Genomic DNA, 26,830 nt, shown 5'->3' with positions numbered 1-26,830 from the left:
CTAGATCATGCCGGCCAGGAATGGTGGGAGGAAAAGTCCAATGGTCCCCAGCAAGCAGACGATGATGAACATCCAGAGGAAGATGCGGTCTATCACCATCGCAACATACTTCCAGTCTTCCTTCACCTGGGAACACATGATGAGCACTCATTGTATTATGAAGGCTGTGGAAACAGGAGACCCTCCCCTAAACTCTCTGCTCCCCTGGGCCTGGTTGTCTTGACATTGCTTTTGCCTAGGCTGAAACACTCCCAGGACTCAACCTGGGCCTCGCCAAATCCCTATACTCTGGTGGTGGGTGATTTAAGGTTGCAGGCTCCAGGGTGAGAAATTTTAGAGATTTCAGCTAGCAAGGACAGAGGAGGGGAGGGACCTCAGCAGGGTATAATGCTATAGAGTCCATCCTCCAATGCAGAGTATAAAATGCTGTTAAAAGGGAATTACGCAGGTGAGGTACCACACTGTGCCAGACAAGACGTCTGACACAGGCAAGGCCAGTGGCTTGTGAAGAGGACGTCAGGGTTAACTGCGGCTGGAGAGAATCCCTGTCTCTTCCCTCCTGCCCCCCAAACTCCTCATGCTGCTCCTTAGAAGAACAAACTGCCAGATGACCCGGATCACAGCTGCTGCAGTACTGCATCATTCCCTGCTGTTGTGCTCTCTCCTGTACGAATCTGCATGCAGGCACAGCAGAGGATGGGAGTTCAGGAGTGCCTAAAATAAACCTTGCATGCATTTTGCTATGCAACTGCCACTCCAGGTCTGAATAGCTGTGCTGAATCCATGCAAGTGCACATAAAGGCACACTAGCAGAGGCCCTTTTTGTAAATCGGATTGGTACAGACTGTCATCTGACTCTGATAAAAAGGTCTCTCTTCCCTGGCCAGTTGCAAAATATCCTTGCTACACTCTGCCATCATACCATCTGTCTTCTAAAGTCCCTCTGCTGGCTCCATGCCTCATGCTGTAAGAATCCAGAAATCTGCCTCTCTTTAGATCTTTTCAGGGAGTATCCCGTCATGTGTATCAGGAACATGTGCTACCTGTGGTCCTCCTGATACATGCAGTTGCTATTTCATAGGATATGCATAGTGCCAGTTTCAGACAAAATGGCAAACATGCATTGAGAGCCAGTTTGGTGTAGTGGTTAAGTGCGCGGACTCTAATCTGGGAGAACCGGGTTTGATTCCCCACTCCTCCACTTGCACCTGGCTGGATGACCTTGGGCAAGCCGTAGCTCTGATAAGAGCTGTCCTTGAAAAAGAGCCGTTTCTGTCAAGAGCTCTCTCAGCCCCACCTACCTCACAGGGTGTCTGTTGTGGGAAGGGGAAGGGAAAGGAGTTTGTAAGCCGCTCTGAGACACCTTTGGGTAGTGAAGGGCGGGGTATAAATCCAATCTCCTCTTCTTCACTTCTTCATATTGGGAGGATCAGAAGTAGTGTAACACCTGAAAAGGTCTCTTCCCTACTATGTAACCTTTTTTTAAACGTAGGGGGCAGTCCATATCTCATGCTTTGCATGAAAGGGGTCTGAGTTCAATCTCTAGCACCTCCAGTTGAAAAAAATCTCATGGAAGATCGGGAGAAGCATGTGGAGCGCCACTACTGGTCACGGCAGGTAGCACTAGGCCAGTAATCTGTTTCTGTGTAAGACAGTTACATAGGCCTGTAGGAACTGCTTTGCCGGAAAGTCCGAGATACCACCTAGTCTAGTGTTCTGTTTTCAAGAGCAGCTGGCCGGATGCAATGGCAGGAAGGCAGGAAAGCATTGTTTCTCCAGGCCAGTTTGGCCAGGGATCCTGGAGTTTGTTTTTTTGGGGGTCATCTTCTGGGCATGGAACAGGGTCACTGGGGGTGTTGGGCGGGAGGTATTTGTGAAGTTCCTGCATTGTGCAGGGGGTTGGACTAGATGACCCTGGAGGTCCCTTCCAACTTCCATGACTCTATTCTATTACGGCTTTCTCCTGTTCCTTGATCTCCTTCCACTTAAATCCCTTCTTGGACACACACACGAATCTGCTTTATGCAGAATCCGATTTGGCCTATCACAGTAGTCTACTCTGACCTGCAGTGGTTCACTAGGGTCTCAAGCCAAGGTCTTTCATATCACCTTCTACCGGACTATTCCAATGGGAGATGGTGCTGGCTGAACCTGAGGCCTTCGGCATGCAAAGCAGATTAGACAGGTCCTTGAAGGACAGGCCTACTGACTGCTCTTAACCAAGACAGAACTGCCGTCGACAGTGACGGTACGCCTCAGGAGTCTCAGTTGCTGAGGACCACCAACAGAGGAAGGCCATTTCCATCCTGCTACAACTGAATGGTTCTGGCGATACCTGGCTGGTCTCTATTGGGAACAAAAGGTTGGACCGGATGCACCACGACTCCAATCCAGTGAGGCAGTTCTGAAAGCCAGCGACTCACCGAAAAGTCTGCGTCCTCAGCCCGCAGGTGGTTGGCAATGTAGTGCACCCCTTCCAGGGCCTTCAGGATACTTGGCGAGAGCTGCAACCCATGGTCAGATGACGGCAGACTCTCTGTTTTGGTGGACGGGCGCTGCACCACTTCCACAAACCCCCTTCCCAGGTGACGGGCACAGGTGTAGCGGTAATGGAGGCAATGGTGGTGACAAGAGCCTTGGAGGGGCAGCCGGCCAGCAGGCATCCCCTCCTCGTTGCTGTCCTCTTCATCGTCCCACTTATCGTCAACATCGGTCTCCAGCCAACACCGGGATGTGCTGAGATTGGCAGGAGGCGTGTCGTACTGCCCAATCACCTCCTCGCTGGCCACCCTCACCGCCGGGGCAAGCACCGGTGGCCGTCTCATGAAAAGCCAGCGGGGGATGAAATCCAGGAAGACGGTACGGACCCACCGTGGCATCTTGTGGGTGCTGGGCGAGCGGTGGTGGACGTTGAGGACAAAGACCGTGATGACGATGGAGAGGGTGACAAAGATCATGGTGAAGAGCAGATACTCGCCTATCAACGGGATGACCAGCGAGGTGGACGGAATGATCTCGGTGATGAGGAGGAGGAAGACGGTAAGGGATAACAGGACGGAGATGCAGAGGGTGATCTTCTCCCCGCAGTCAGAGGGCAGGTAAAAAACCAGCACGGTCAAGCAGGAAATGAGAAGGCAGGGGATGATGAGGTTGATGGTATAGAACAGTGGCAGCCGGCGGATAATGAAACTATACGTGATGTCGGGATAGATCTCAGTACAGCAATCATATTTCTTGGTGTTGTAGGTGCCCACGGCATTGATAATGGCCCACTCCCCGCTTTCCCAGTAGTCTTTCAGATCCACGTGGCGCTCCATGCTCTCCAGGTCAATCTTGGCCTTGTCGTAGGTCCATGACCCAAACTTCATTTTGCAGTTCTGCTGGTCAAAGGGGAAGAAGGTGACGTCGATGCTGCAGGAGCTCTTGTAGATGGCTGGAGGCACCCACTTCACACTGCCGTTAGAGAAGAGATGTGCCTTGGTCATGTGGGTCACCGCAAATTCCCCATCCGCACTAAAAGGAAGAGGCAGAATGTTAGTCGGAGGAGAGGCCGTGGCTGTAAAGGGACCCAAAGACTTGTGTCAATCCAGACCTGCAGAGTTATGGTGGGCAGTGTCCCCTCTAAGCTGAGTTAGTGTGAGCTAGCTCACAGTTTTTTAGCCTCTGGCTCACACATGTTTGCCTTTGCTCAGGAAGGATGGCTCCAGAGCAAACTAATTGATGCAGTAGCCAAATCGCTCACTCACAACTTTCATACCGGTAGCTCACAAAGCAGAATTTTTGCTCATAAGACTCCACAGCTTAGAGGGAACATTAATGGTGGCGTAAGCTTTTTTGAGTCTAGAATCCACTTCCTTGGATGCATGACACGGTCTCTTAAATAGAATCACAGAGTTGGAAGGGACCTGCAGGGTCATCTAGTCCAACTCCTACACAATGCAGGAAATTCACAAATACCTCCCCCTCCATACCCCCAGTGCCCCCATTCCATGCCCAGAAGATGACAAAAAACCTCCAGGATCCCTAGCCAAACTGACCTAGAGAAAAATTGCTTCTCGACCCCAAAGTGGTGATCGGCATTTTCCTGGGTGTGTAAGAACTAAGCACTGATCCAACCCTTCCTGCCCTCCCTCTCATGATCTGCCTAAGTTCACAGAACCAGCATTGCTGTCAGATGGCCATCTAGCCTCTGTTTGAAAACCTCCAAAGAAGGAGAGCCCTCCATCCTCCCGAGGAAGCCTGTTCCACTGAGAAACCACTCTGTCAGGAAGTTCTTCCTAATGTTTAGCTGAAAACTCTTCTGATTTAATTTTAATCCATTGGTTCTGGTCTGACCTTCTGGGGCAACAGAAAACAACTCTGTAGAATAGATAGGTATGAACACAGCAAGAAAAGGGTGGTGGTGGGCGGAATCGTGCTTGTGCTTTACAAAGTGTGGTAAAGCAATGCAAGCCACAGCAGCAACCCATCAATGTAAAGTGCTATCAGCATTCACCTCCCCTCATCCTCTTGCATGTTAATAATCCCCCCCCCAACAAATCTATACTGAATAGAGAAGCTATATGGTGCTTTCTGTTGTTTTTTTCACCCTGCAAGGGATCTGTGTTCCTCCTTTGGCATATGGGTAATTTGGGATAGATCCGTATTTCTGTGAATGTACAAAGAATGCATGGAATTCAGCTTCCCAGAAAATGTGCTGCAAGGTGACACCGGGCCAGCAATAAAGTGAAGCTAAATGGCCTGCTTTGATCCCTCGGATGATGCACCCAAGATCCAAACTTAACACCACGTTCTGAAGAAGCTGCCTGGTGAGGACTTCTTTGGAGCTCCAAAAGCTTGCACAGAGTTTTGTGTCAATTTGTTTGGTTCTAATGAAAGCTTTGTGCGGATTTAGTTCTTGTTTTCAAATTGATAGATCTTAGTCCAGAACTGGAGAAATAGTGTAATTATCCATAGGTACCACTTGCTGCGGTGGCTCAAGTGGTTAAGACGCTGAACTGCAGGCTGTGGAAGGTCAGTAGTTCAGCGGTTCAAGACCCGGGTGCCGCAAGACAGGGTGAGCTCCTGTCTCTAGTTCCAGCTCCTGCCAACCTAGCAGTTCGAAAGCAAGAAATTGCAAGTAGATAAATAGGGACCACTTCGGTGGGAAGGTAACAGCGTTCCGTGCGCCTTGGTGTTTAGTCATGCCGGCCACATGACCACGGAAACGTCTTCGGACAGCGCTGGCTCTTCGGCTTTGAAACGGAGATGAGCACCGCAACCCTAGAGTCGGATTCGACTGGCTTTCGAGCAAGGGAACCTTTACCTTTACTTTTACCACTTGATGGCAGCAAAAGTGCAAGAAATGGGGGGGAGGCAAGGGCTGTCGCATGTGCTCTAGCCGGTCGGGAATCTTGCATGAAAAACGGTCCAGCTAAGCACTCCCTTGCTGAGTCTCTGCATTGCTCTTTCCTCAAGGCAGCATTTTGCAGGTGTTCCCCAAAAATGTGTCTTGGGGCTGCTGTACAGAATGCAACTGTGCGAGGAACTTCCTGGATGTTGCCGGTGGCACACTTGTCCCTTTCCCCCCTCTCTAGTTTCCCCTTTTTGAACCAGCCCTCATACTCAAGAATATGCCCAAATCAGAAGAAAAAAAAAGGCAAGGTCACAGGCTTTGCTCAAGGCCACTTCTCTGTGACATACGAGAACATAAGAAGAGTCCTGCTGGAACAGACCAGCAGCCCATCATGCCTTGCACCCAGTTTCCAACAGCCAACAGACTGATGCTTCCGGGAAGCCCACAACTGGGGTTGCCAGCTCTGGGTTGAGAAATACCTGGAGACTTGGAGGGGTGGAGTCTGGGGAGGGTGGAGTTTGGGTATGGGAGGGACCTCAGGGGGGTTGATTCCATAGAGTCCACTCTCCCCAGGGAAACCAATCTTGGTTGTCTAGGGACAACTGTAATAACAGGAGATTCCCAGTTGCCTCCTGGAGGTTGGCAACCCTACCCCAAATCAAGAAGAAGAGGAGATTGGCTTTATACCCCACCCTTCACTCAGGGTCTCAGAGTGGCTTACAAACTCCTTTCCCTTCCCTTCCTGACAACAGACACCCTTCTGAGATAGTTGGGGCTGAGAGAGCTCTTTCAGGAACTGCCCTTTCACGGACAGCTCTTGTCAGAACTATGGCTTGCCCAAGGTCATCCAGCAGCTGCAAGTGGAGGAGTGGGGAATCAAACCCGGTTCTCCCAGATTAGAGTCCGCACACTTAACCACTACACCAGATCAAGGCATGAAGGCGTCAGGCCTGCACTGTTTTGGGTCCTCAGCACTGTATGCACAGAGGTACACTGCTTCTGAACATGGAGATATCATGTCCACATGTGATCAGACTGCTCGCATGTCATGTCTTTGTCCAAAATGCTCTTAAAGTGTATACAGGATGGATGAATACTCACACCTTCATACACACACACACACTTTCAGCAAATAACTGCCTTGAATCTGCAAGCTACCTGGTTCACCCAAGCACATGGTCAGTTTTCAGTATGAGAGGGGACATATTTATTTAAGCAGTTTCGATGCTGCCTTTCTAGCCAAGGAAGTGGACATCAAAACACTGGGGGTGAAAAGTGTCGTCAAGTTGCCCCTGACTTCCGGCAAGCCCTAATGGGGCTTTCAAGGCAAGCGACAGGACAGAGGTGGCTTCTGCCACTGCCCGCCTCTTTGTGGCAACCCTGGACTTCCTCAGGGGTCTCCCACCCGAGGACTGACCAGAGCTGACCCTGCCTAAGCTCCTGAGGTCTGATGAGACTGGGCGAGCCTGGCCCAGCCAGGTCAGGGCATCAAAACATTTAAATGTTTGTTTTTTAAAAAATTAAAGCAGGATTTAACACAAGGTATACAGAAAATTTTGGCCTTGTGTTGAATTAAGCCATTGGCCCATGGGGCGTAGTGTAGTCCGCCCTGTGGCACGGACTCTCCCAAGCCTTCAACCGGAAGAGGTCTTTCCCACCACTCATTCACTGAGAACCTTTAACTGGATATGCTGGGAGGTGAACCTGAGACATTTCTATCTGTCACATTCCTCCCTTTGAATTTATATATTGGCACAATCCTGCTATACACTTTGGGGGGGGGGTGTTTTGTTTTGTTGCCAAGTCACAGCTGACTTAGGGCGACCCTGTGGGGTCTTCAAGGCAAGAGACGTTCAGAGGTGGCTTCCCATTGCCTGCCTCTGCATCATGACCCTGGTATTCCTTGGAGGTCTCCCTTGCAAACACTTGCCAGGGCTGACCCTGCTTAGCTTCTGAGATCTGGCTAGCCTGGAGTATCCAGGTCAGGGCGTACTTGTTATATACTTACTTGTTATAGAGTACGATGTCCGGGATCCAGATCATCTCAGATGGCACCCGGATTGAAGTGACGTTGTCAAAATCGGCTGGATTCCACTGCAGTTTGTAGTCATTCCACTCCTGGTGGTCAAGAAACTATTCTTAATGGTTCATGGATACAGACGGTTCCCCTGGACTTTCTGAGGGTGTTCAGTCTAAGGGAAACCTTGCAGCTCACTTGTCCTATGCATGTTGACTCAAGGTTACGCTCCACTCACTTTATGATGATGATTTATTGAAAGCTTTTAGAACCCTGCACTTTCAGCCTTGCTCACCAAGCAGCCCCAGCTATTAAATATAAAAAAGTTAAAATGCAACAATAATTACAAGAAGAAAAGAGGTTGGATTTATATCCCACCCTTCACTACCTGAAGGAGTCTCAGAGCAGCTTACAATCACCTTTCCCCTCCCCTCCCCAAAACAGACACGTTGGTGAGATAGGTGGGGCTGAGAGAGCTTTTTCGAGAACTGCTCCTGAGAGAACAGCTCTGAAAGAACTTGTGACTGACCCAAGGCCACACCAGCAGCTGCATGTGAAGGTGTGGGCAATCAAACCCAGTTCTCCCAGATTAGAGTCCGCGCTCCTAACCACTACACTAAAAAGCATACATACATAACAAGACCCTGGGTTTTTTGGGGGGTGGGGCAATCAGAAACACTAAATTGCCTGAGCTCTTAAAAGGACAATTTTAGACCTGGGACATACAATTGGAGGAAGAGAGAGCCAGTCAGGGGGATAGAACAGAAGAGATCTATGGCAACAAATCAACAGAAAGCTTCAGGGCATAGCAGTGTATTTGCCGGACATCTGCTCAGCAAGCCTGGCACCAGGCACATCGCTCAGTCAGTTTTGCCTGCAGGTTAAGTGTAGTACTGCAGCTCTTGTTTTCTCCTTCTGTAAACAACACTGAACATTTTAGGGGGTTGATGCTAAGTTTTTAAGAAGAAAATATTCGAAACGGAGTGCATACCTGGGATCTTCGTTATTGTACAGCTCTGTATAATTCTTGCCAGTGATCGTTTGCATTGTACTGTCATACCTTTTGAATTTGCTTTACAATGGCCCGGGCACACGGGCCGGATATCACGGGCGGAGGCGTGGCTAATTGCCCCGGCGCAGTTTGATCTGCGATTACGTGATCAGACGTGCCGGCGGCACAGCATGGGTCCTTCCCTCGGCACCACCGGGTAAACAAGGGATCGGAGGGGAATGCCGCGCGCCAGCGCGATCACACCATGGGCGTCTGGAGGCAGCCCATGGCAAACGTTTACTAGTACCTTGGAGGTACTAGTTTTTAAATGTGCATTGTCGGCGGTAAGCCACAGGTGCACTCCACTTCCCAGATGTTGGGGTGTGATTGCGCACAGATAATCCGCCCACCTTCCGTGCCTATCCCGCGTCAACTTTGCCGTGTGACCGGGGCCAATATATATTTGAATTAAGAAAATATTGATTATAATATTGGCTTAGTGTCTCACTCCACAGTTTTGTTGTTGTTGTTGTTGTTGTTGTTATTATTATTATTATTATTATTATTATTATTATTATTATTATTATTATTACTACTACTACTACTGCTGAGAAGTCTGCTTTTCTGTTTATATAATGGTGGGAAACCTCTCAGGAATCCCCACTGTTGCTTGCCAGATATTGAAAGGCAAATTCTGTGGGCCTGCCACCACCACACTGGCACGCAACATCACTTCCTGAAAAAACAGATGTCACCAGGGGCACTCTAGGATTTACCAAAAACTCTGTGTTTTAACCACTGAGATTTTGCAAATTCTAGAGCATTCCTGTCTGAAATCATGACATCACCTTCATTTTTTCCCCTGTGAGTCACATTGTGCACGGGTGTGATGCTGGCACACCTGTCCCCACCCCCCACCCCCAAATGCTCCCCAGGGGTTCCAGGCTGCAGCCTGGCAACCCTATCCCAGCCTTCAACTTTGCTTGAATGCATCCTTCCCCTTTCACTCACCTGTTTCAACCAAACATTGGTGGTCATCATTTGGTTCTTTTCATCCTTGATCGGTGGAGAATATGGAGAAGCAGGAGAAAAGCTTTGATCAGAACAGAAGGTTACAGATTCAAACAGTTCTTATTGCAACATTCAGGCCTCAAAAGGGGAAATAAGAGAGTTGGGTTGCACTGGAACACCAAGCTCAATGGTGTTGCCCTGCAAGGCGCTTATTAGCGCTATTTAGACTTGGACTGTGCCAGTAGTGTGCAAAAAGGGACTGAACTGTGTAGTGATCCAAAGATGATGCCAGTTACACACACACACAAGAAGTAAGCCTTCCTGTGAGAGGATGTAGAAATGGTTTCATGGGTCACCTACCCGCTTACCTGCTGTAAGATGGACCAGCTCCCTAGCCACATGAAGCACTGAAAGCCAGGCAGATGCCATGCCAAGGCAGAAGACCCAAGAACAAAGCATTCAAACTCCATGCTGAGTTTCCTTCTCAGCACACAGGCAACATCCCCTTCCCCCCACCCAGCCTCACCTAGCTGAAACAGCCACCATAAGACAATCAAGGAATGTCCATGACAATGACTGTAGCCACATGAGTCATCATCCCTCTAGGTGTTACCGTCTTCTCAGGATTACTAGATCTAAATATTGACCACCCCCCTTAGACCCTTCCCCCTTGACCCCAGGTCCAATCAGTGTATTTTGGGGGATGGACTGATAGGAGGTGTGCCAGGGGATGTGGCCAGCCTAGCCCGCCCACCCCATACCACCTCATAAAAGAGGGCAACCCGCCATGCTTGCTCTCTTACTCTCTCTCTCTCCTATAACCACCCTAACTCCACGACTCTCGGTTGCGCAGCCCCAGAGTCTCCACGTGTTGCTGCCGGCTCAGGACACGACCCCATAACCCCATAGTCTCCTTTATTTTCCTAAGAATTGCTTCATCTCGCCGCAGACAGGTACAGTATTGCCCCTCAACGATTGTCCTGCTAATGCAAAAGTGCTATCATTTTCTATCTAAGTTTCCTAGAACTGTATAATTGTGAGTGTGATTGAATTATTGTATGTGTGTGAAACACCTTCAGTAAACAAGAACAATTTTATACTGAAGCTTGCCTCTGAGTCTATTTCTGGTGATTCTGGAAGAAGCGGGAACCCTGTATACACTGGTGCTTGCTCCCTTATTTGCCTATTGCCTTGTCTACTCTCAAATAATTAATAATCAGAGGCAATTTGGCTAACAATGGCATCCCTCCACAAACCGGGAACCCAAAAGCTTGTGCCATGACATCTGAGAATGGCTTCCACAGTCAGCTTGCAGCACTTTCCATAGTATTTAGAGAGAAAGCATGTCCTCTGACTGCTTTCTGCAGGGTGCAGCTGGTTTTATCTTCCAGGGTGCATTCAGCAACAAAATACAGATGTGCAATGGGACAAGCAGAGTATAAGAATACAATTCTGACATCCCATTAATGAGGAACTAACCTTCCTGCATTGTCATTCAGATTATTCTGAATACATTGGATACATGAACATTTATTATGACAAAATCTGTGAAATAAGCCCAAGCATGTTCATGACATAACAGCAATCATGCTGTATCAGGCCTATGTCCCAACCAGCATCCTGTCTCACACAGTGACCCACTAGGTACTCCTAGACACAGAGACCAAGACCTCCCCCCAAAGTCCTGAGGTTTACTGCTTCTGAACATGGAGGTTTCACTGATAGACCTATCCTCCATTAACTTGTCTGGTCACCTTTTCAAGCCAACCTCTCTAGTGGCAGTGAATTCCCCAAGTCAATAATGACATCACTAAAGCAGCAGCAAAGAAGAAAAGAAGCAGGTAAAAAGGAAGGGAACAAAGCTGCAAAAGGACTCTGTTAACAAAATTCCTGGGCAAATGGCAACGTGTTCACCAGCCATCTAAGAGCGGACAGGCCAGGTGCTGAGCAAGCCATTGGGGAGGGGCACACTCAAGGCACCCCAGAAAAAGCCCTTAAGAAGCTGCTTGAATCAGACCATTGGCTGATTTAGCATTTTTTGTTCAGACCGGAGGAATTCAAATTGTGTGTGTGTAAAGTATTTCTTGAGGACACTCCCCTAAACTTCCTGAACGGTCTCCCAGAACCAATATATGCATCTCTTTACTGGCCAGTATCTGGCCACTCCACTGAGCAAAGTCTGGTGACTTCCTCCAGCCTAAGTAAACTTCCTTCAACTTCAATGGTTCTTCTTTCAACAGAAGGGCCATTTAAAGTAGGGTTGCCAACTCTGGGTTGGGAAATACCTGGAGATTTGGGGGGGGGATGAAGTCTGGGGAGGGGAGCATTTGAGGAGAGATCTCAGCAGGGTACAGTGCCACAGAATCCATCAGCCAAAGCTGAAATGTTCTCCAGAGGATCTGATCTTTGTCATTTGGAGATCAGTTGTAAGACCAGGAGATCTCTAGTCCCTGCCTGGAGGCTGGCATCCCTAGGGTGAAAGAATGCACCAGCCTAAGGCAGGATGGCTGCCATTGTCTATCTTCCTCCAAAGAATGTGACCTTAGCTATGTAGAAATCATATGATGATGTCATGACAATTTGCAACCAATCAGATTTAGCAACAAACAGCATCCTACTGCCCTCAATATGTGAACACTTTCACCTGTTTTTGCCCTGCCCCCCTACCTGTCTGGAGGGGGTACTTTCAATAGTATCTGCCAAAAACACCACCCCCTTTTTGGCTCAGCCCTCATGAGGAGTAGTGTCAAATGATATACATACCACATCGATCAGCTGAGCAATGGCTAACCCAAACCTGACGATAACAACATCTGAGGTATTGGGGACTGGCCTGGACCACTTGTTGTAGGCTGTGAAAAGGTACTTGAAGAGCCGTTCTTCTGCTTGGGTTTGCGTCCGGCCTAGGGCAAATCCTGAAACAGATCGAGAGCACAACAAGAGGAGAAATTGGGGAGGGGTTTCACCTAGAATCGATGGCATACTATAGAGTTTGCCCTCTGAAGCTGCCATTTTCTCCCTGGGAACTGATCTCTGTAGTCTTGAAATCAGCTGTAACTCCAGGGCAACAACAGGCCCCACCTGGAGACTGGCCTTGTGAACTGTAACAAAAATAAACACTGTTATACTTTTGCAGCCCTGGTGCGGCTTCCCAGTTTTGCAGTAGTGCCGCTTAGTCTCGTGGCCCTTGGGTTGTACACCACCGACCACCAGTCCTGAATGGCTGACGAACCCTTGGTTTTGGAACTCACCTGGAAAGCCATAACACAGAGCCACAATATATAGCCCATTTCCACAGCAAGGCCTGAGTGTCAGGGTGCCATCCTCCCTACACATACACAGACTCCAGAAGATCCCTGCTGCATCAAGTCTGTAGGTGGTCAGTTGTTCTGGCACTGTGAGGTAAAGTCACCTACTCCCACAGTTGCATGGAATACCGGCAGCTTGGGTTGCCAGGTCTGGGTTGGAAAATACCTGGAGACTTTGGGGGTGGAGCCGGGAGAGGGCGGGGTTTGGGGCGTCAGCATGGTACAATGCCATAGAGTCTACCCTTCAAAGAGCCATTTTCTCCAGGGGAGCTGATCTCTGTCAGCTGGAGATCGGTTGTAAAAGCGGGAGATCCCCAGGTCCCACCTGGAGGCTGGCATCCCTAACCGGCAGCTTGGGTTGCCAGCCTCCCTGGCAATTTAGGGGTGGAGCCTAGGGAGGGTGGTGGGATTGGTCTCATCAGGGTATAGTGCCATGGAGTCCACCCTCCAAAGCAGCCATTTTCTCCAGGGGAACTGATCTCTGTCATCTGGACTGGACATCAGTTGTCATTCCAGATCCCTACCTGGAGGTTGGCAATTGTACCAGCAGTTGAGGAAGTGCGAGTCCAATTCCGCAGTAGAGGATCCCACCAAGTCCAAAACTCTTGGCCATTTTACAACTAGTGCTGGTGCCAGTTCAGAATGTATGGAGGCTCTTTAGCTAATGAGGTGGCCGTTCTGCCAACTTGACTGTTTCTGTTCCAGGCTGTATAGTTTATGGGCCTTCAAAGATTTGCTTTGTGCTCTGATAGGAGCTCATAAGAACATAAGAGATGCCAATGTTGGATCAGGCCAAAGGCCCATCCAGTCCAACACTCTGTATCACACAGTGGCCAGAAATATTAGTGCCATCAGGAGGTCCACCAGTGGGGCCAGGACATTAGAAGCCCTCCCACTGTTGACCCCCCCAAACACCAAGATGACAGAGCATCACTTGCCCCAGAGTCCCTATCTATACCTTGTGGCTAATAGCCACTGATGGACCTCTGCTCCATATGCTTATCTAATTCCCTTTTGAAGCCAACCATGCTTGTAGCCGCCACTTCCTGTGGCGGTGAATTTCAAGTGTTAATCACTCTTTGGGTGAAGAAGTACTTCCTCTTATCCGTTCTAACCCGACCGCTCAGCAATTTCATGGAGTGCCCACGAGTTCTTGTATTGTGAGAAAGGGAGAAAAGTACCTCTTTCTCTACCTGCTCTTTCCCATGCATAATCTTATAAACCTCAATCATGTCACCCCTCAGTCGTCGTTTCTCCAAGCTAAAGAGCCCTAAGCGTCTTAACCTTTCCTCATAGGGAAAGTGTTCCAACCCCTTTATCATTCGAGTTGCCCTTTTCTGCACTTTTTCCAAAGCTATAATATCCTTTTTAAGGTGTGGTGACCAGAACTGCACACAGTATTCCAAATGAGGTCGCACCATTGATTTATATAGGGGCATTATGATACTGGCTGATCTGTCAGTGAGTTATCCACTACAACTCCAAGATCTCTCTCTTGCTCAGTCTCTGCCAGTTCAGACCCCATCAATGTGTATTTATATTTAGGATTTTTGGCTCCAATGTGCATCACCTTGCACTTGGCCACATTGAACCCCATTTGCCATGTTGACGCCCACTCGCCCATCCTTGACAGATCCCCTTGGAGTGCCTCACAATCCTCACTGGTTTTCACCACCCTGAACAACTTTGTATCATCCGCAAATTTAGCCACTTCACTGCTTACTCCCATCTCCAAATCATTAATGAACAAGTTAAAAAGCAGTGGACCAAGTACTGATCCCTGCGGTACCCCACTGCTTACCACCCTCCACTGAGAAAATTGCCCACCTACACTCACTCTCTGTTTTCTATGAACTAGCCAGTTTTTGATCCATAAAAGGACTTGTCCTTCTATCCCATGATTTTTGAGCTTACTTAGGAGCCTTTGATGAGGAACTTTATCAAAAGCTTTCTGGAAGTCAAGGTAAATAATATCTATTGGATCCCCCTTGTCCACATGTTTGTTCACCCCCTCAAAGAACACTAACAGGTTAGTGAGACAAGATCTTCCCTTACAGAAACCGTGCTGAGTCTGCCTCAATAGGTTTTGTTCATCTATGTGCCTACTAATTCTTTCCTTAATAATGGTTTCCACCAATTTACCCGGTATCGACGTCAGACTGACTGGCCTGTAATTTCCCGGATCTCCTCTGGAACCCTTTTTAAAGATGGGAGTGACATTAGCTACCTTCCAATCCTCAGGAATGGAGGCAGATTTTAAGGAAAGATTACATATCTTTGTCAGGAGATCTACAAGTTCACATTTGAGTTCTTTCAGAACTCTCGGATGTATGCCATCTGGGCCTGGTGATTTATCAGTTTTGTCTATCAGTTTTAGGACCTCCTCTCTCGTCACCTCAATCTGACTCAGGTCTTTCAACACCCTTCCCGAAATCAGCGGTTCTGGAGTGGGCAAGCACTTCTCATCTTCCACAGTGAAGACGGAGGCAAAAAATGCATTTAGCTTCTCAGCCATTTCCCTATCATCCTTCAGTACTCTTTTTACCCCTTGGTCGTCCAAGGGCCCCACTGCCTCCCTGGCTGGTTTCCTGCTTCTAATGTATTTGAAGAAAGTTTTATTGTTGGTTTTTACGTTTTTTGCTATATGCTCCTCATATTCCCTTTTTACCTGCCTGACTACAGACTTGCATTTTATTTGCCATAGCCTGTGTTCCATTTTATCAACCTCACTGTGACTAGCTTTCCACCGCTTAAAGGAATCCTTTTTACCTTTTACAGCTTCCATTACTTTGTTTGTTAACCATGCAGGCTTTTTCTTATACCTATTTGTGCCTTTCCTAACCTGCGGAATATTTTTTTTTTCTAGTTCTAAATAGTTTCCAAGCTTCCCCAAGCTCCTGTTTGCGGTCTTTGTAGCGAACAGCACTCTCCATATTTTCAGTTCCTTGTTCTTGTGCGACGGTCTCTCTTTCTAGATATAGTACCGAGTTTCAGTTGGGAGAACTTATTGTCAGGGGACCAGAGAGAACTGGGGACCTTTTGGTCTGATGTGGCCTAGAGGAATAGTTCTCAAACTTTTTGAAGTGGGACCACTTTACTCAGGTTCTCAGGGCCCACTTGCAAAGATCAAACTTCTTCCTGACCAACATAGGCATGCCAGCCTCCAGGGGTGACCTGGAGATCCCCCAATGACAGCTGATCTCCAGATTACAGAGATCAGTTCACCCACAGAGAAAATGGATGCTTTGGAGGGTGGACTGGAGATCAACTGTAATAGTGGGAGATCTCCAGGTGACAACCCTAGCCATGGTGCTGGGTAAGGGTCCTGCGTGCCAACTCTGCCACTGTTCCCCTGCCCCAGCTGCACCGGTTCCAGCTGCTCCAGGCCCAACACTGTTTTCAGGGCCTGTGTTGCTGCCCAGGAGGCTGCCAGGCTCTCTGTCAGTGGGAGCGGGCCACAGGAGTTGCGTCTCTCACAGTGGTTATGCAGGGTCTGGTGGTCCTGAGTCTATCTGCATCTCCAAGCATAGTTATCTGCAGGGCTTTTTTTGTAGAAAAAGCCCAGCAGGAACTCATTAGCATAATAGGTCACACCCAACAGCAGAAACTCATTAGCATATTAGGCCACACCCCTGACAGAACATCTTATTGGCACATTAGGCCACACCCCCATGTTACCAGAAGTGTGCTCATCCAGCCACACCCACCTTTTGCTTCTTATTCTGTTTACCTTGTTTGTTGTTAAAACCCAGGGCTTTTTTGTAGCAGGAACTCCTTTGCATGTTAGGCCACACACCCCTAATGTACCCAATCCTAATGAGTTTCTGATGTTGGGTGTGGCCTATTATGCTAATGAGTTCCTGCTGGGCGTGGCCAACTTGGAAGCCAGTCGGATCTCCATTCCTGTGCGTTCCTGCCCAAAAATAGCCCTGGTTATCTGATTTTCTGTGGAAGCTCTCTGGGGGACATCTCTCTCAGCCTAACCTACCTCACAGGTTTGCTGTGAGGATGAATCGGAGCACACCAGAATGGTGTTGTCAGCCACTTGGGGTCTCCACTGAGGAGAAAAGTGGGGTATAAATATCTGAACAAAATAAATATGGCTGGTGAGAGAATCCCTCTGGCACCTTCCTAGCAGCTGAGGTGGCCTGATACCCTCTCCTGACAACAAAGAGCGGCGTCTATTGACACGACAAATCTGCTCCTCAGACAGGGCTAATGAGAACAAATGAGGCTGGGTAAGCAAAGGCTTCTTTTGGGCTGTGAGGAGCCCAACTCTAATTTGCACAGAACTGTTGCTCTCATACAGAGCAGCTTGAGGGAGCTGAATGAACGGGAGTCTGTTTGCTCTGTGAATTGTTTGCTTCCTTTCCTCTGAGTATTTATTCTAAGACCTTTTGTCTGTTTATTTATTCCAGTTCATTGCTTGCCCTGCACCTTAAGTGTGGAGCAGACGCGAAGCAGAATGCAAAGAAAATGGATTGCTCATTGACAGAGAGGAAGAATACAAGAACGATGGTCATATCATTAAGTCACTTTTGCCATCTTCACCATCTTTTCTTTATTACCAGCCTAAATAAGAAAGCAAAGTCAAGTTTAAAATAATATATACACCACTATGGGCATACACGTGCAACAGTCTCTAAATTTGCATTATATTGTTCTTATGTCTTTTTTGTTGTTGTTGTTGTGATCCACTTTGAGTTTCAGCAAGAAAGGCAGACAATAAATGAAGTAGTAAACAAATAAATACACATCTTATGAACCTGCCCAATCTTCTGATTTCTTGGTTTTGGTGTCCCCTCCTTCTAAGATTAGGCAGGTGGCAACCTGGGAGAGACCTTTCTTGGTCAAGGCATTAAAACTCTGGAACTCTCTCCCCAGGGAGACTGCTCTCAATTTGACCACAGAGTTTCCAATTGTTCCTAGAGTTACTCTATGTCATTTCTGGATTTCCCCCAGAAGTGACACGGCAACACACAAGATGTCACCCCCCCATTCCTGCCCCATATCTCCACCCCCAAGCATTCCACCAGTTGCCAGATATAGCCTGGCAACACTCCTCAGGGCCCAAGGCTCATGGGGGGGGGGCAGGTATGGTTATTCTTCACTGGGGTTCAGATACCTCGGAAGGCATGGCCCAAGCTACATGCCAGTTACTATGATACAGCCCATTGAAGACATTTTAGAACTGAAACAGATGCTTTTTCTCTCTTGAGTCATGAGATCGTGTGTAACTGAAATGGGGAGGGGTGCCCATGTTACAACTAAGTACCAGTCCAAGAGAAATGCTGCTTCAGCCCTTCTCACATGAACAAAAGTTTAATAAGGGCGCCCCTAAAGCGATAAAATAGGAACAGTGATGAAGAAGAAGAAGAAGAAGAAGAAGAAGAAGAAGAAGAAGAAGAAGAAGAAGAAGAAGAAGAAGAAGAGATTGGATTTATACCCCGCCCTTCACTACCCAAAGGTGTCTCAGAGCGACTTACAAAATCCTTTCCCTTCCCCTCCCCACAACAGACACCCTGTGAGGTAGGTGGGGCTGAGAGAGCTCTGACAGAAACTGCTCTTTTTCAAGAACAGCTCTTATCAGAACTACGGCTTGCCCAAGGTCATCCCAGGTGCAATTGAAGGAGTGGGGAATCAAACCTGGTTCTCCCAGATTAGAGTCCACGCACTTAACTACTACACCAAACGGAGAGAGACCAGAAAATAAGGACAGTTGGAAATGCACAGAGGGCCAGCAATAGCATTACTAGCACAGACAGAGGAACTAGTCCTCAGTGCAAGGATGTATCGGCAGCAACCATGTCATACTGGGAACTGTGCTCCAGCCAGGAGTCCTTGTAGTGAGGGTGCTGTGCATGACAGGAAGTTCTGCTCTTTGAACCAGAAGGCTGAACCAGTCCAAAGTTTTCATTTTTGTTGTTGTTCAGTCGCACAGTCGAGTCCGACTCTTCACGACCCCATGGACTAGATTCCGCCAGGCCCTCCTGTCTTCCGCACTTTTTATCATGCTGTTTAGGTTCGCCATCGCTTTCCTCCCAAGGAGCAGGCGTCTTTTAATTTCATGGCTGCAGTCACAGTCTGCGGTGATCTGGGATCCCAGGAACGTGAAGTCTGTCACTACTTCCACGACTTCCCCTTCTATTTGCCAAGGAGTGATGGGGCCGGATGCCATGATCTTAGTTTTTTTGATGTTGAGCTTCAAGCCCACTTTTGCGCTCTCCTCTTTTACTCTGAGCAAGAGGTTCTTTAGATCCTCTTCACTTTCAGCCATTAGAGTGGTATCATCTGCATATCTGAGGTTGTTGATCTTTTCCCCAGCAATCTTAATTCCCGCTTGTGATTCATCCAGGCCAGCATTTCGCATGATGTACTCTGCATATATATTAAATAAGCAAGGTGACAGTATACATCCTTGTCGTACTCCTTTTCCTATGCTGAACCAATCAGTTGTTCCGTATCCGGTTCTAACTGTCGCTTCTTGGCCCTTATACAGGTTTCTCAAGAGACATGTGAGGTGGTCTGGTACTCCCATCTCTTTAAGGACCTGCCATAGTTTGTTGTGATCCACACAGTCAAAGGCTTTAGCATAGTCAATGAAGCAGAAGTAGATGTTTTTCTGGTACTCTCTTGCTTTCTCCATAATCCAGCGAATGTTGGCAATTTGATCTCTAGTTCCTCTACCTCTTCGAAACCCAGCTTGTACTTCTGGTAGTTCTCTATCCACGTACTGTTGAAGCCTAGCTTGTAGGATCTTGAGCATGACCTTGCTAGCGTGTGATATGAGTGCAATTGTGCGATAGTTTGAACATTCCTTGGCATTGCCCTTCTTTGGGATTGGAATGTATACTGATCTTTTCCAATCCTGTGGCCACTGTTGCGTTTTCCAAATTTGCTGGCAAATGGAGTGCAGAACTTTAACAGCATCCTCTTCTAAGACTTTGAATAGCTCAGCTGGGATACCATCACCTCCACTAGCTTTGTTGTTAGTAATGCTTTCTAAGGCCCATTTAACTTCACATTCCAGGATGTCTGGCTCGAGGTCAGTGATTATACCGTCGTGGTTGTCAAGGACATCGAGGTCTTTCTTGTATAGTTCTTCTGTGTATTCTTGCCATCTTTTCCTAATCTCTTCTGCTTCTGTTAGGTCCCTACCGTTTTTGTCCTTTATCATGGCCAGCTTTGCATGGAACGCTCCCTTGATTTCTCCAATTTTCTTGAAGAGATCTCTAGTCCTTCCCATTCTATTGTTTTCCTCTATTACTTTGCATTTTTCATTCAGGAAGGCCTCCTTATCTCTCCTTGCTGTTCTCTGGAAATCTGCATTCAGTTGGGCAAATCTTTCCTTTTCGCCTTTGCCTTTCGCTTTCCTTCTTTCCTCTGCTATTTGTAAAGCCTCATCAGAAAGCCACTTTGCTTTCTTGCATTTCTTTTTCTTTGGGATGGTGGTGATTGCTGCCTCCTGTACAATGTCACGAACCTCCGTCCATAGTTCTTCAGGCACTCTATCTATCAAATCTAGACCCTTGAATCTATTCTTCACCTCTACTGTATATTCATCAGGGATGCGATCTAGGTAAAACCTGAATGGCCTCGTGGTTTTCCCAATTTTCTTCAGTTTAAGTCTGAATTTTGCAATGAGTAGCTTATGATCTGAACCACAGTCAGCTCCAGGTCTTGAACTGCCAATTTCGGGGCTGGTGTTCTGCACTTACTGCTTATTGAGCTTGAGGAGGAGCCTGAGGCATGAGCCGTTCTCTAGGCTAGTGGTTCTCAAACTGTGGGTTGGGAAAGTGTGGATCATGATTCTCTTGCACGCTTGTCACAGGGAGGGACAAAAAAGAAGAAGAAGAAGAACAGGATAGATATCCTTATATCTGATTCTCACTGTGGCCCAATCTGTGGATACTTAAATCCACAGACTGGAGCCATGAACAGATGAGAGAAGTCTTTCTACAAACTTGAGAAAATCCCCAGGTTTGCAGAAAGATCTGAAACTGATTTTAAAAAAAAATCACTGGGGTGTTAACTTCCCTCAAAATTATAGTAGCCGAGCCCGTAGCTTTAAGAAACAAATGCCTTCTGGAGCTGTTGCTAGGCAACCACAAGAGTATTGTTAGGAGAAGTAAAAGGCAGGGGAGGGGGCAGGGCCATTTCAAGGGCTGTTTTGGCCTTTGAGGATTCATTGGGGCTAGGTTTTGCAGCAAACAGGGGGGCACTTGATACAATGTGACTTGCATGTTCACCCAGGCTGAGCTGCTTGCTACTGTTCAATAGCAGCCACTCAACAAAAGCCAATGTGGCATAGTAGCTAGAGGTTTTTTTTAAACTAGGATCTGGGAGACCCTGGTTCAAATTCCCAGTCTCCCAAAAATAGAGGGGAGAAAATCTAAACCAACAAAACACAAACCTCCAAAGGAAGTTTAGAAAACTTATTAAAGGCCAAAAGTTAAAAACATAAGTAAGTGTACAAAAGAGTGTTTATTACAATGACATATAAAAACCTAGCAGGGGCCAAAATATAGCCTCAAAAAATGTTCAAGGTTACAAATACACACACAAAAGAACAGTCTATGTCCTGGTGCGTTTCCGCTCACAAGAGCCTTTTTCAGAGGTCAAATAGTGCAAAATACAACAAGCAACAGAGTCCCTGTAACACATGGAAGGCAATTAACAATAAATAAAATAGGACCAAAATTGGACTGTTCCAATATGGAATTGAATGACACACCAAAAAGTTTCTATTTGGGGCCACAAATATATCTGGCCTTGTGTCAGAAGTTGTTGTATGAACTGGAAATATTATGTACCTTCCAGTTTAGGTCCTAAGAGTGCAAATAAAATTGCCTTGTCAGGGACAATGTGCCATCAATATTCTGCCTTTGGTTCATCACACTGAGCCCTCAGCTGAGCAGTATGGATGAAAAAGTAATTAATGGATTGTACTCAACAGCATTTTTTAGCAAAGCAGAGATCATGGATATTCCACCTCGCCCACTGAATTCCCTGAAACTTTGTTCCTGGGATGGGCTCAGAGGACCTTATGAACAGCTTAATTAGGGGTCTGAAATGGTAGGTGGAACTGGTAGAAAGTACCCCTTCCCTTTTTCCAACCAAGGTAGTGTCCCTACATCATAGGGAAGAAGTTAAGGGGTACAAGCCAAAGGATGCCAGTGAAGCAGTATGTGATCGAAGACCTGAGGCCCAAGACACCTTGCATAGTCAAACAGATTTCTGGGACATGAATCTCAGATCACGTGTGGCCATGGGGTGACCTGAGGGTTATGCCTTCCCATCCCGTGTGACACTGCAAGGGATTCTGGGTTATGGGGTGCCCCACAATGCCTTCTTTCAATACTGTTTAAATGTTTACCTGTCCTACACTTCTTAGATACCTTGCACTTGACGTCTGGCTTGAAGGGTGGGTCACGCAGGCGTTGTCCTTACTTGTTTAACTTCATGTGAATGAGCCCTCACAAATTAACTACCACAGCCCGATACTTTGAATTACCCAGGGTGTCATCTCAACTCAGAAAGAGGGTGGTTTGTTTGTCAAACTAGCAGTCTGCTTGCAAACACTCATTCACAGCCTGTTTGGCCTTGGCAAATTCTTGTTTCATTGATAATGGAGACTGCAGAAGAGAGATGGTGGAAGGAAAGAAAAGCCTGGTTTTTGAGCCTCTGTAGTCAGCCAGAGGCATCTCTGTAACTAGGTCATCCGTAAGGGTAGCACCTCGCTGTGGTTTGTAAACCAACTTCAAACCATTGTTTCAGTTTCTGGTTTGATACAGAACAACTAGATTCAAGTCTAGTAGCATCTCAGAGACCGGCAAGATAATCAGGGTTTAGGCTTTAGAGAGGCAAAGCTCCCTTCATCAGATACAAGAGCTTTGACTCTCACAAGTTCATACCCTAAAATCTTGTTGGTTTCTAAGGGGCTGCTGGACTCGAATCTAGTTGTTCTACTGCAGACCAAGAAGGCTGCCCTCCAAAGCTATCTTCATGGTTTGATGTACTTAACCAGGGCTATTTTGGGGCAGGAACGCACAGGAACGGAGTTCCGGCTGGCTCCCAAGTTGGCCGCACCCAGCAGGAACTCATTAGCATAATAGGCCACACCCAACAGCAGAAACACATAAGAATTGGCTACATTAGGGGTGTGTGGCCTAACATGCAAAGGGTTCCTGCTCCAAAAAAAGCCCTGGGTTTTGACAACAAACAAGGTAAACAGAATAAGAAGCAAAAGGTGGGTGTGGTTGGATGACCACACTTCTGGTAACACGGGGGTGTGGCCTAATATGGTAATGAGCTGTACTGTCATGGGTGTGGCCTACTATGCTAATGAGTTCCTGCTGTTGGGTATGGCCTATTATGCTAATGAGTTCCTCCTGGGCTTTTTCTACAAAAAAAGTCCTGTACTTAACCATAGTTCATAGAGTGGCCTGCATTCAAAAGATCACGTTCGCCATAGTTAGATTAATAACATCATAGTTTTGTGTGACATCTAAACCGAACGGATGAGTTTAACTCCATCCCCTCTTCCCCTTTCCATAGTCTTGAGGGCAATGAACATGTCTTTAATTTGCCACATGGTTTCTGTGTCTGACTTTGCATCCCAAATAACTCTGTCAATCTTTCTCTAGAAAGTGACTGTCTTCATTATTGTTACTGTTCAGCTCAGATCATGTGAGATCTGACATCAACTCATAAAGACGGACACAAAGTCATAAGATCTTGCTAACAGCTCCCGGCATTGAAGGCAGGAACTACACAGTCGTGAATGAGAAATGATTCCTGAGAAAAGACAGGGAAAGAAGGCTGAGTCCTCTATGGTGCCTTTCCAAATCAGGCACTGATCTTGTCAAACTGCACTCCCAAACACCAAAGGCTGTCAACTCGGAGAGCACATCTCCTCAGAACAGGCCGTATTTCCATCACGTCACAGCTAAAACTGTCAATGGCATTGTGGATGGATGGATCCAACCCAAAGGGGTAAACTAAACATAAAGGTAAAGGTAAAGGTTCCCTTGCTCGAAAGCCAGTTGAATCTGACTCTAGGGTTGCGGTGCTCATCTCCGTTTCAAAGCCGAAGAGCCAGCGCTGTCCGAAGATGTTTCCGTGGTCATGTGGTCGGCATGACTGAACACCAAGGCGCACGGAACGCTGTTACCTTCCCACTGAATTTATCTACTTGCAATTTCTTGCTTTCGAACTTCTAGGCTGGCAGGAGCTGGAACTAGAGACAGGAGCTCACTCCGTCATGCGGCACACTCGGGTCTCGAACTGCTGAACTACCGACCTTCCACAGCCTGCAGTTCAGGGTCTTAACCACTTGAGCCACCGCAATTCCTAAACTAAACATACATCCAGTTTAATGCCTCTGATTTTCCTCGAGTTTTGTCTGGAATCACAACTCAGACACAGGGCACAGCCAGGCGACATGGTGACCCTACAACACAGGGAGGCCACAGCCATTTCCCACAGAAGTGCTCCAGGGCCTAACCCTACTCAGGACTGTGGCATGGGGGAGGAGGGGCTCCCAACCTCCCCCCCCCCCGTGTCATTTTTCAAGAACCCGAATACACCAGGGGTTTGGCCTCTTGAAAAATGGCATGGGGGGGAGAGGCAGGACCCCCTTTGTCTCCTTGCACCACAGTCTTAAACTGGATTGGGCCCCCACAGCATTTTTAAAGCAAGAGAATTCCTGCAGTAAAATGGCTGCGGTGTCCCCAGGTTGTCCCTGCAGATGTTGTATCATCTTGTTGTGCACAAAGGAAGAAGAATTCCCAAGGTACGCATTGCAGGTAAAGTCAAGAGACAGTTAATGATGTAATCCTGCCACTTTCCTGGGAGTAAGTCCCACTGAATAACAACAAAAGTACTTCTGAGAAGACAGTCTGTTTAGGATTGCTCCCTATGCCTACTAGGGAGTAAAGCCCATTGAACTCAGTAGGATTTACCTCTGAGCATACATGTCTAGGATTGCACATAAATGTACCAATCCCCACTGAAGTCAATTGCACTTGGCTTTCACTGGACTTGCATCCTGTATCTCTTAAACAAGGTACACTCATCCACCTGATATGCAAATATTGGAACAGCTTCTGTTAAAGAGAATTCTTGTGTGTGGTATTATTGGCAAAATCAGCTTTGCAAGGGCTGAGCTGCAAGAAGAAGCCAGAATTCCTGCAAGATGTTTATGGCGTCGTTTGTTTTTGCTTTTTTAAAAACTGCCTTTCAGGGCTCTTTTTGTAGAAAAAGCCCAGCAGAAACCCATTAGCATAATAGGCCACACCCAACAGCAGAAACTCATTAGCATAATAGGCCACACACCCCAACAGGACAGTTCATTAGCATATTAGGCCACACACCCGTGTCTTCCCTTGACTTGCCCAGTTGCCCCACGGTTGTGGGATGCCTGGCAAGCTGGCCCTTAAATTCCCCGATCCTTCCACCCCCCCCCCCCCGGCCTGCCTGCTTCGGAGTCGCTGGGGGGGGTTGCTCTCCAGGCCTTCCTTCTGTAGCCACGAGCACAGATGTTTTAGCTGTAGTGGGCATGGCCAACTCTGAAGCCAGCCGGAACTCCGTTCCTGTGCGTTCCTGCCCAAAAATAGCCCTGGCCTTTATCCTATCACAGAGTCAAAGTAGTATTACAAATGGCAATGAAAACATAAGAAATACCAAAAGTATAGATGGAAAGTAGATCAGGCGGTGGTTATTGCAGCTGATCTGTTGACTAGCCAAGAGTCAAATGCCACGTTTCTAGGGTTGACACCACACCCCGGCCAAATCTAGAAGCTTCATATGATTTGCCTCTGGCAGTTATTCCTTTCAGTGAGCCTGAGGAGTTCTATGAGACTTAACCCCCCCCCCCACTGTCTCAGGTAGTTCCCTGACAGAACCAGCCTCAAAATCTCCTGATAGTGCCCTTCACTGAGAGCATCCTGCTATGATATGCAGTGAAAAATTGCTGCTCTGGTATAAGCCAGTGGTCCAAATATCTTCTGATTTCAGTAAATGGAAGCTCCTGTTCTAATTTGCCGGCCGTGCCCTGTAGGGATGTCTGCCTCCAGGTGGGGCCTAGGGATTTCCCAGAATTACAGCTTACCGCCAGACTACAGATATCTGTTTCTCTGGAGAAAATGGATGCTTTGGAGGGTGGAGTCTATGGCATTGTACCCCACCGAGGTCCCTCCCCTCCCCAGGCTCTCTCCACAAATCTCCAGGAGTTCCCCAGCTTGGATCTGGCAAGCCTATGGCCCCCGCCCCCCACTGGTGGCTGGCAGAACCTTGCAACCCTGGCCATGCGAGTAAAAACCCACTCTCTGCTTTTAAGATGCATTTATTTGTTATCTGCTTTTGTCCCCAATGGAGACCAAAATCAGCTTACATCACCCCCCCCTCCTTGATTTTATCCTTAACAACATGCCTTTGAAGTAGGTTAGGCTTAGAGAGAGTGACTGACCCAAGGCCCCCCAGCAAGCCTCCACAGCAGAGTGGAGATTTGAACCCAGGTCTCCCCAGATCCTAGTCTGAGAGCCACCACACCATGCTGGGTCTGCCTCTGTCGCCACTCAGGCAAGCGAGTGTGTTACATGTCGTGGACTGATCTGTTGTATCACAGAGGCCTTTCAAAATCTATGCACATTGATGGCAGCCATGGTATTTTTCTAAAAAAGAAGAAAGAATTCCATGCTCATGAAGCATATTCAAAGAGTGAATTCAGACAACAAACCACAGAAAACCGGGTGAGCCCAGAACTCCTAGTATTGGTCCAAGAAAGTGCTAGGGCACCTTAATAGGCAATTACTGACAACACTCAGAGCTGCAACAGAGGCCTTTTACACTGGCAAATTACATTTCCTTTGACCCTTGAAGGCATTTCCCACTTTTCAGAATAGGTTTCCCTCTGTAAAATAATCTCTCTTTTTTTGTTAACTGGCATCACTTCCAATCCATTTTTGCTTTGTGCGTTCTCTTGCAGGTTCACACTAATTACTTTTCACATTAATTTGCATAATAAGGCACTTTGAATTTGATTAGACAATAGGGTAGCTAATTTCAGAATTGGGGAAACAGAGTCATCCGTTACCTGACAAGGACACCAGGAAATAGCAGGTGATGACATTCTTCAAGGCTGGGGATCCACTGGCAAGCTGATCCAT

The 26,830-nt window shown here is 47.4% G+C and overlaps 1 protein-coding gene across 1 annotated transcript; it reads right to left on the bottom strand.

Moving 5' to 3' along the window:
• CHRNA2 (cholinergic receptor, nicotinic alpha 2) lies at positions 1 to 26,830 on the bottom strand. Its single transcript, XM_015412257.1, has 6 exons — positions 26,758 to 26,830; positions 12,118 to 12,269; positions 9,355 to 9,399; positions 7,344 to 7,453; positions 2,424 to 3,513; positions 1 to 126 (listed from the first exon to the last, which is right to left on the bottom strand). Exons 1-6 carry the CDS (start codon positions 26,828 to 26,830, stop codon positions 1 to 3), a joined length of 1,596 nt encoding a protein of 531 aa, XP_015267743.1.

This window comes from Gekko japonicus, unplaced genomic scaffold, assembly GCF_001447785.1.
Source record: "Gekko japonicus isolate JY-2015 unplaced genomic scaffold, Gekko_japonicus_V1.1 scaffold7, whole genome shotgun sequence".
Lineage (NCBI taxonomy): Eukaryota > Metazoa > Chordata > Lepidosauria > Squamata > Gekkonidae > Gekko > Gekko japonicus.
Note: the sequence above shows the minus strand (reverse complement) of the source record. Positions and strands in the feature narration are given on the sequence as shown.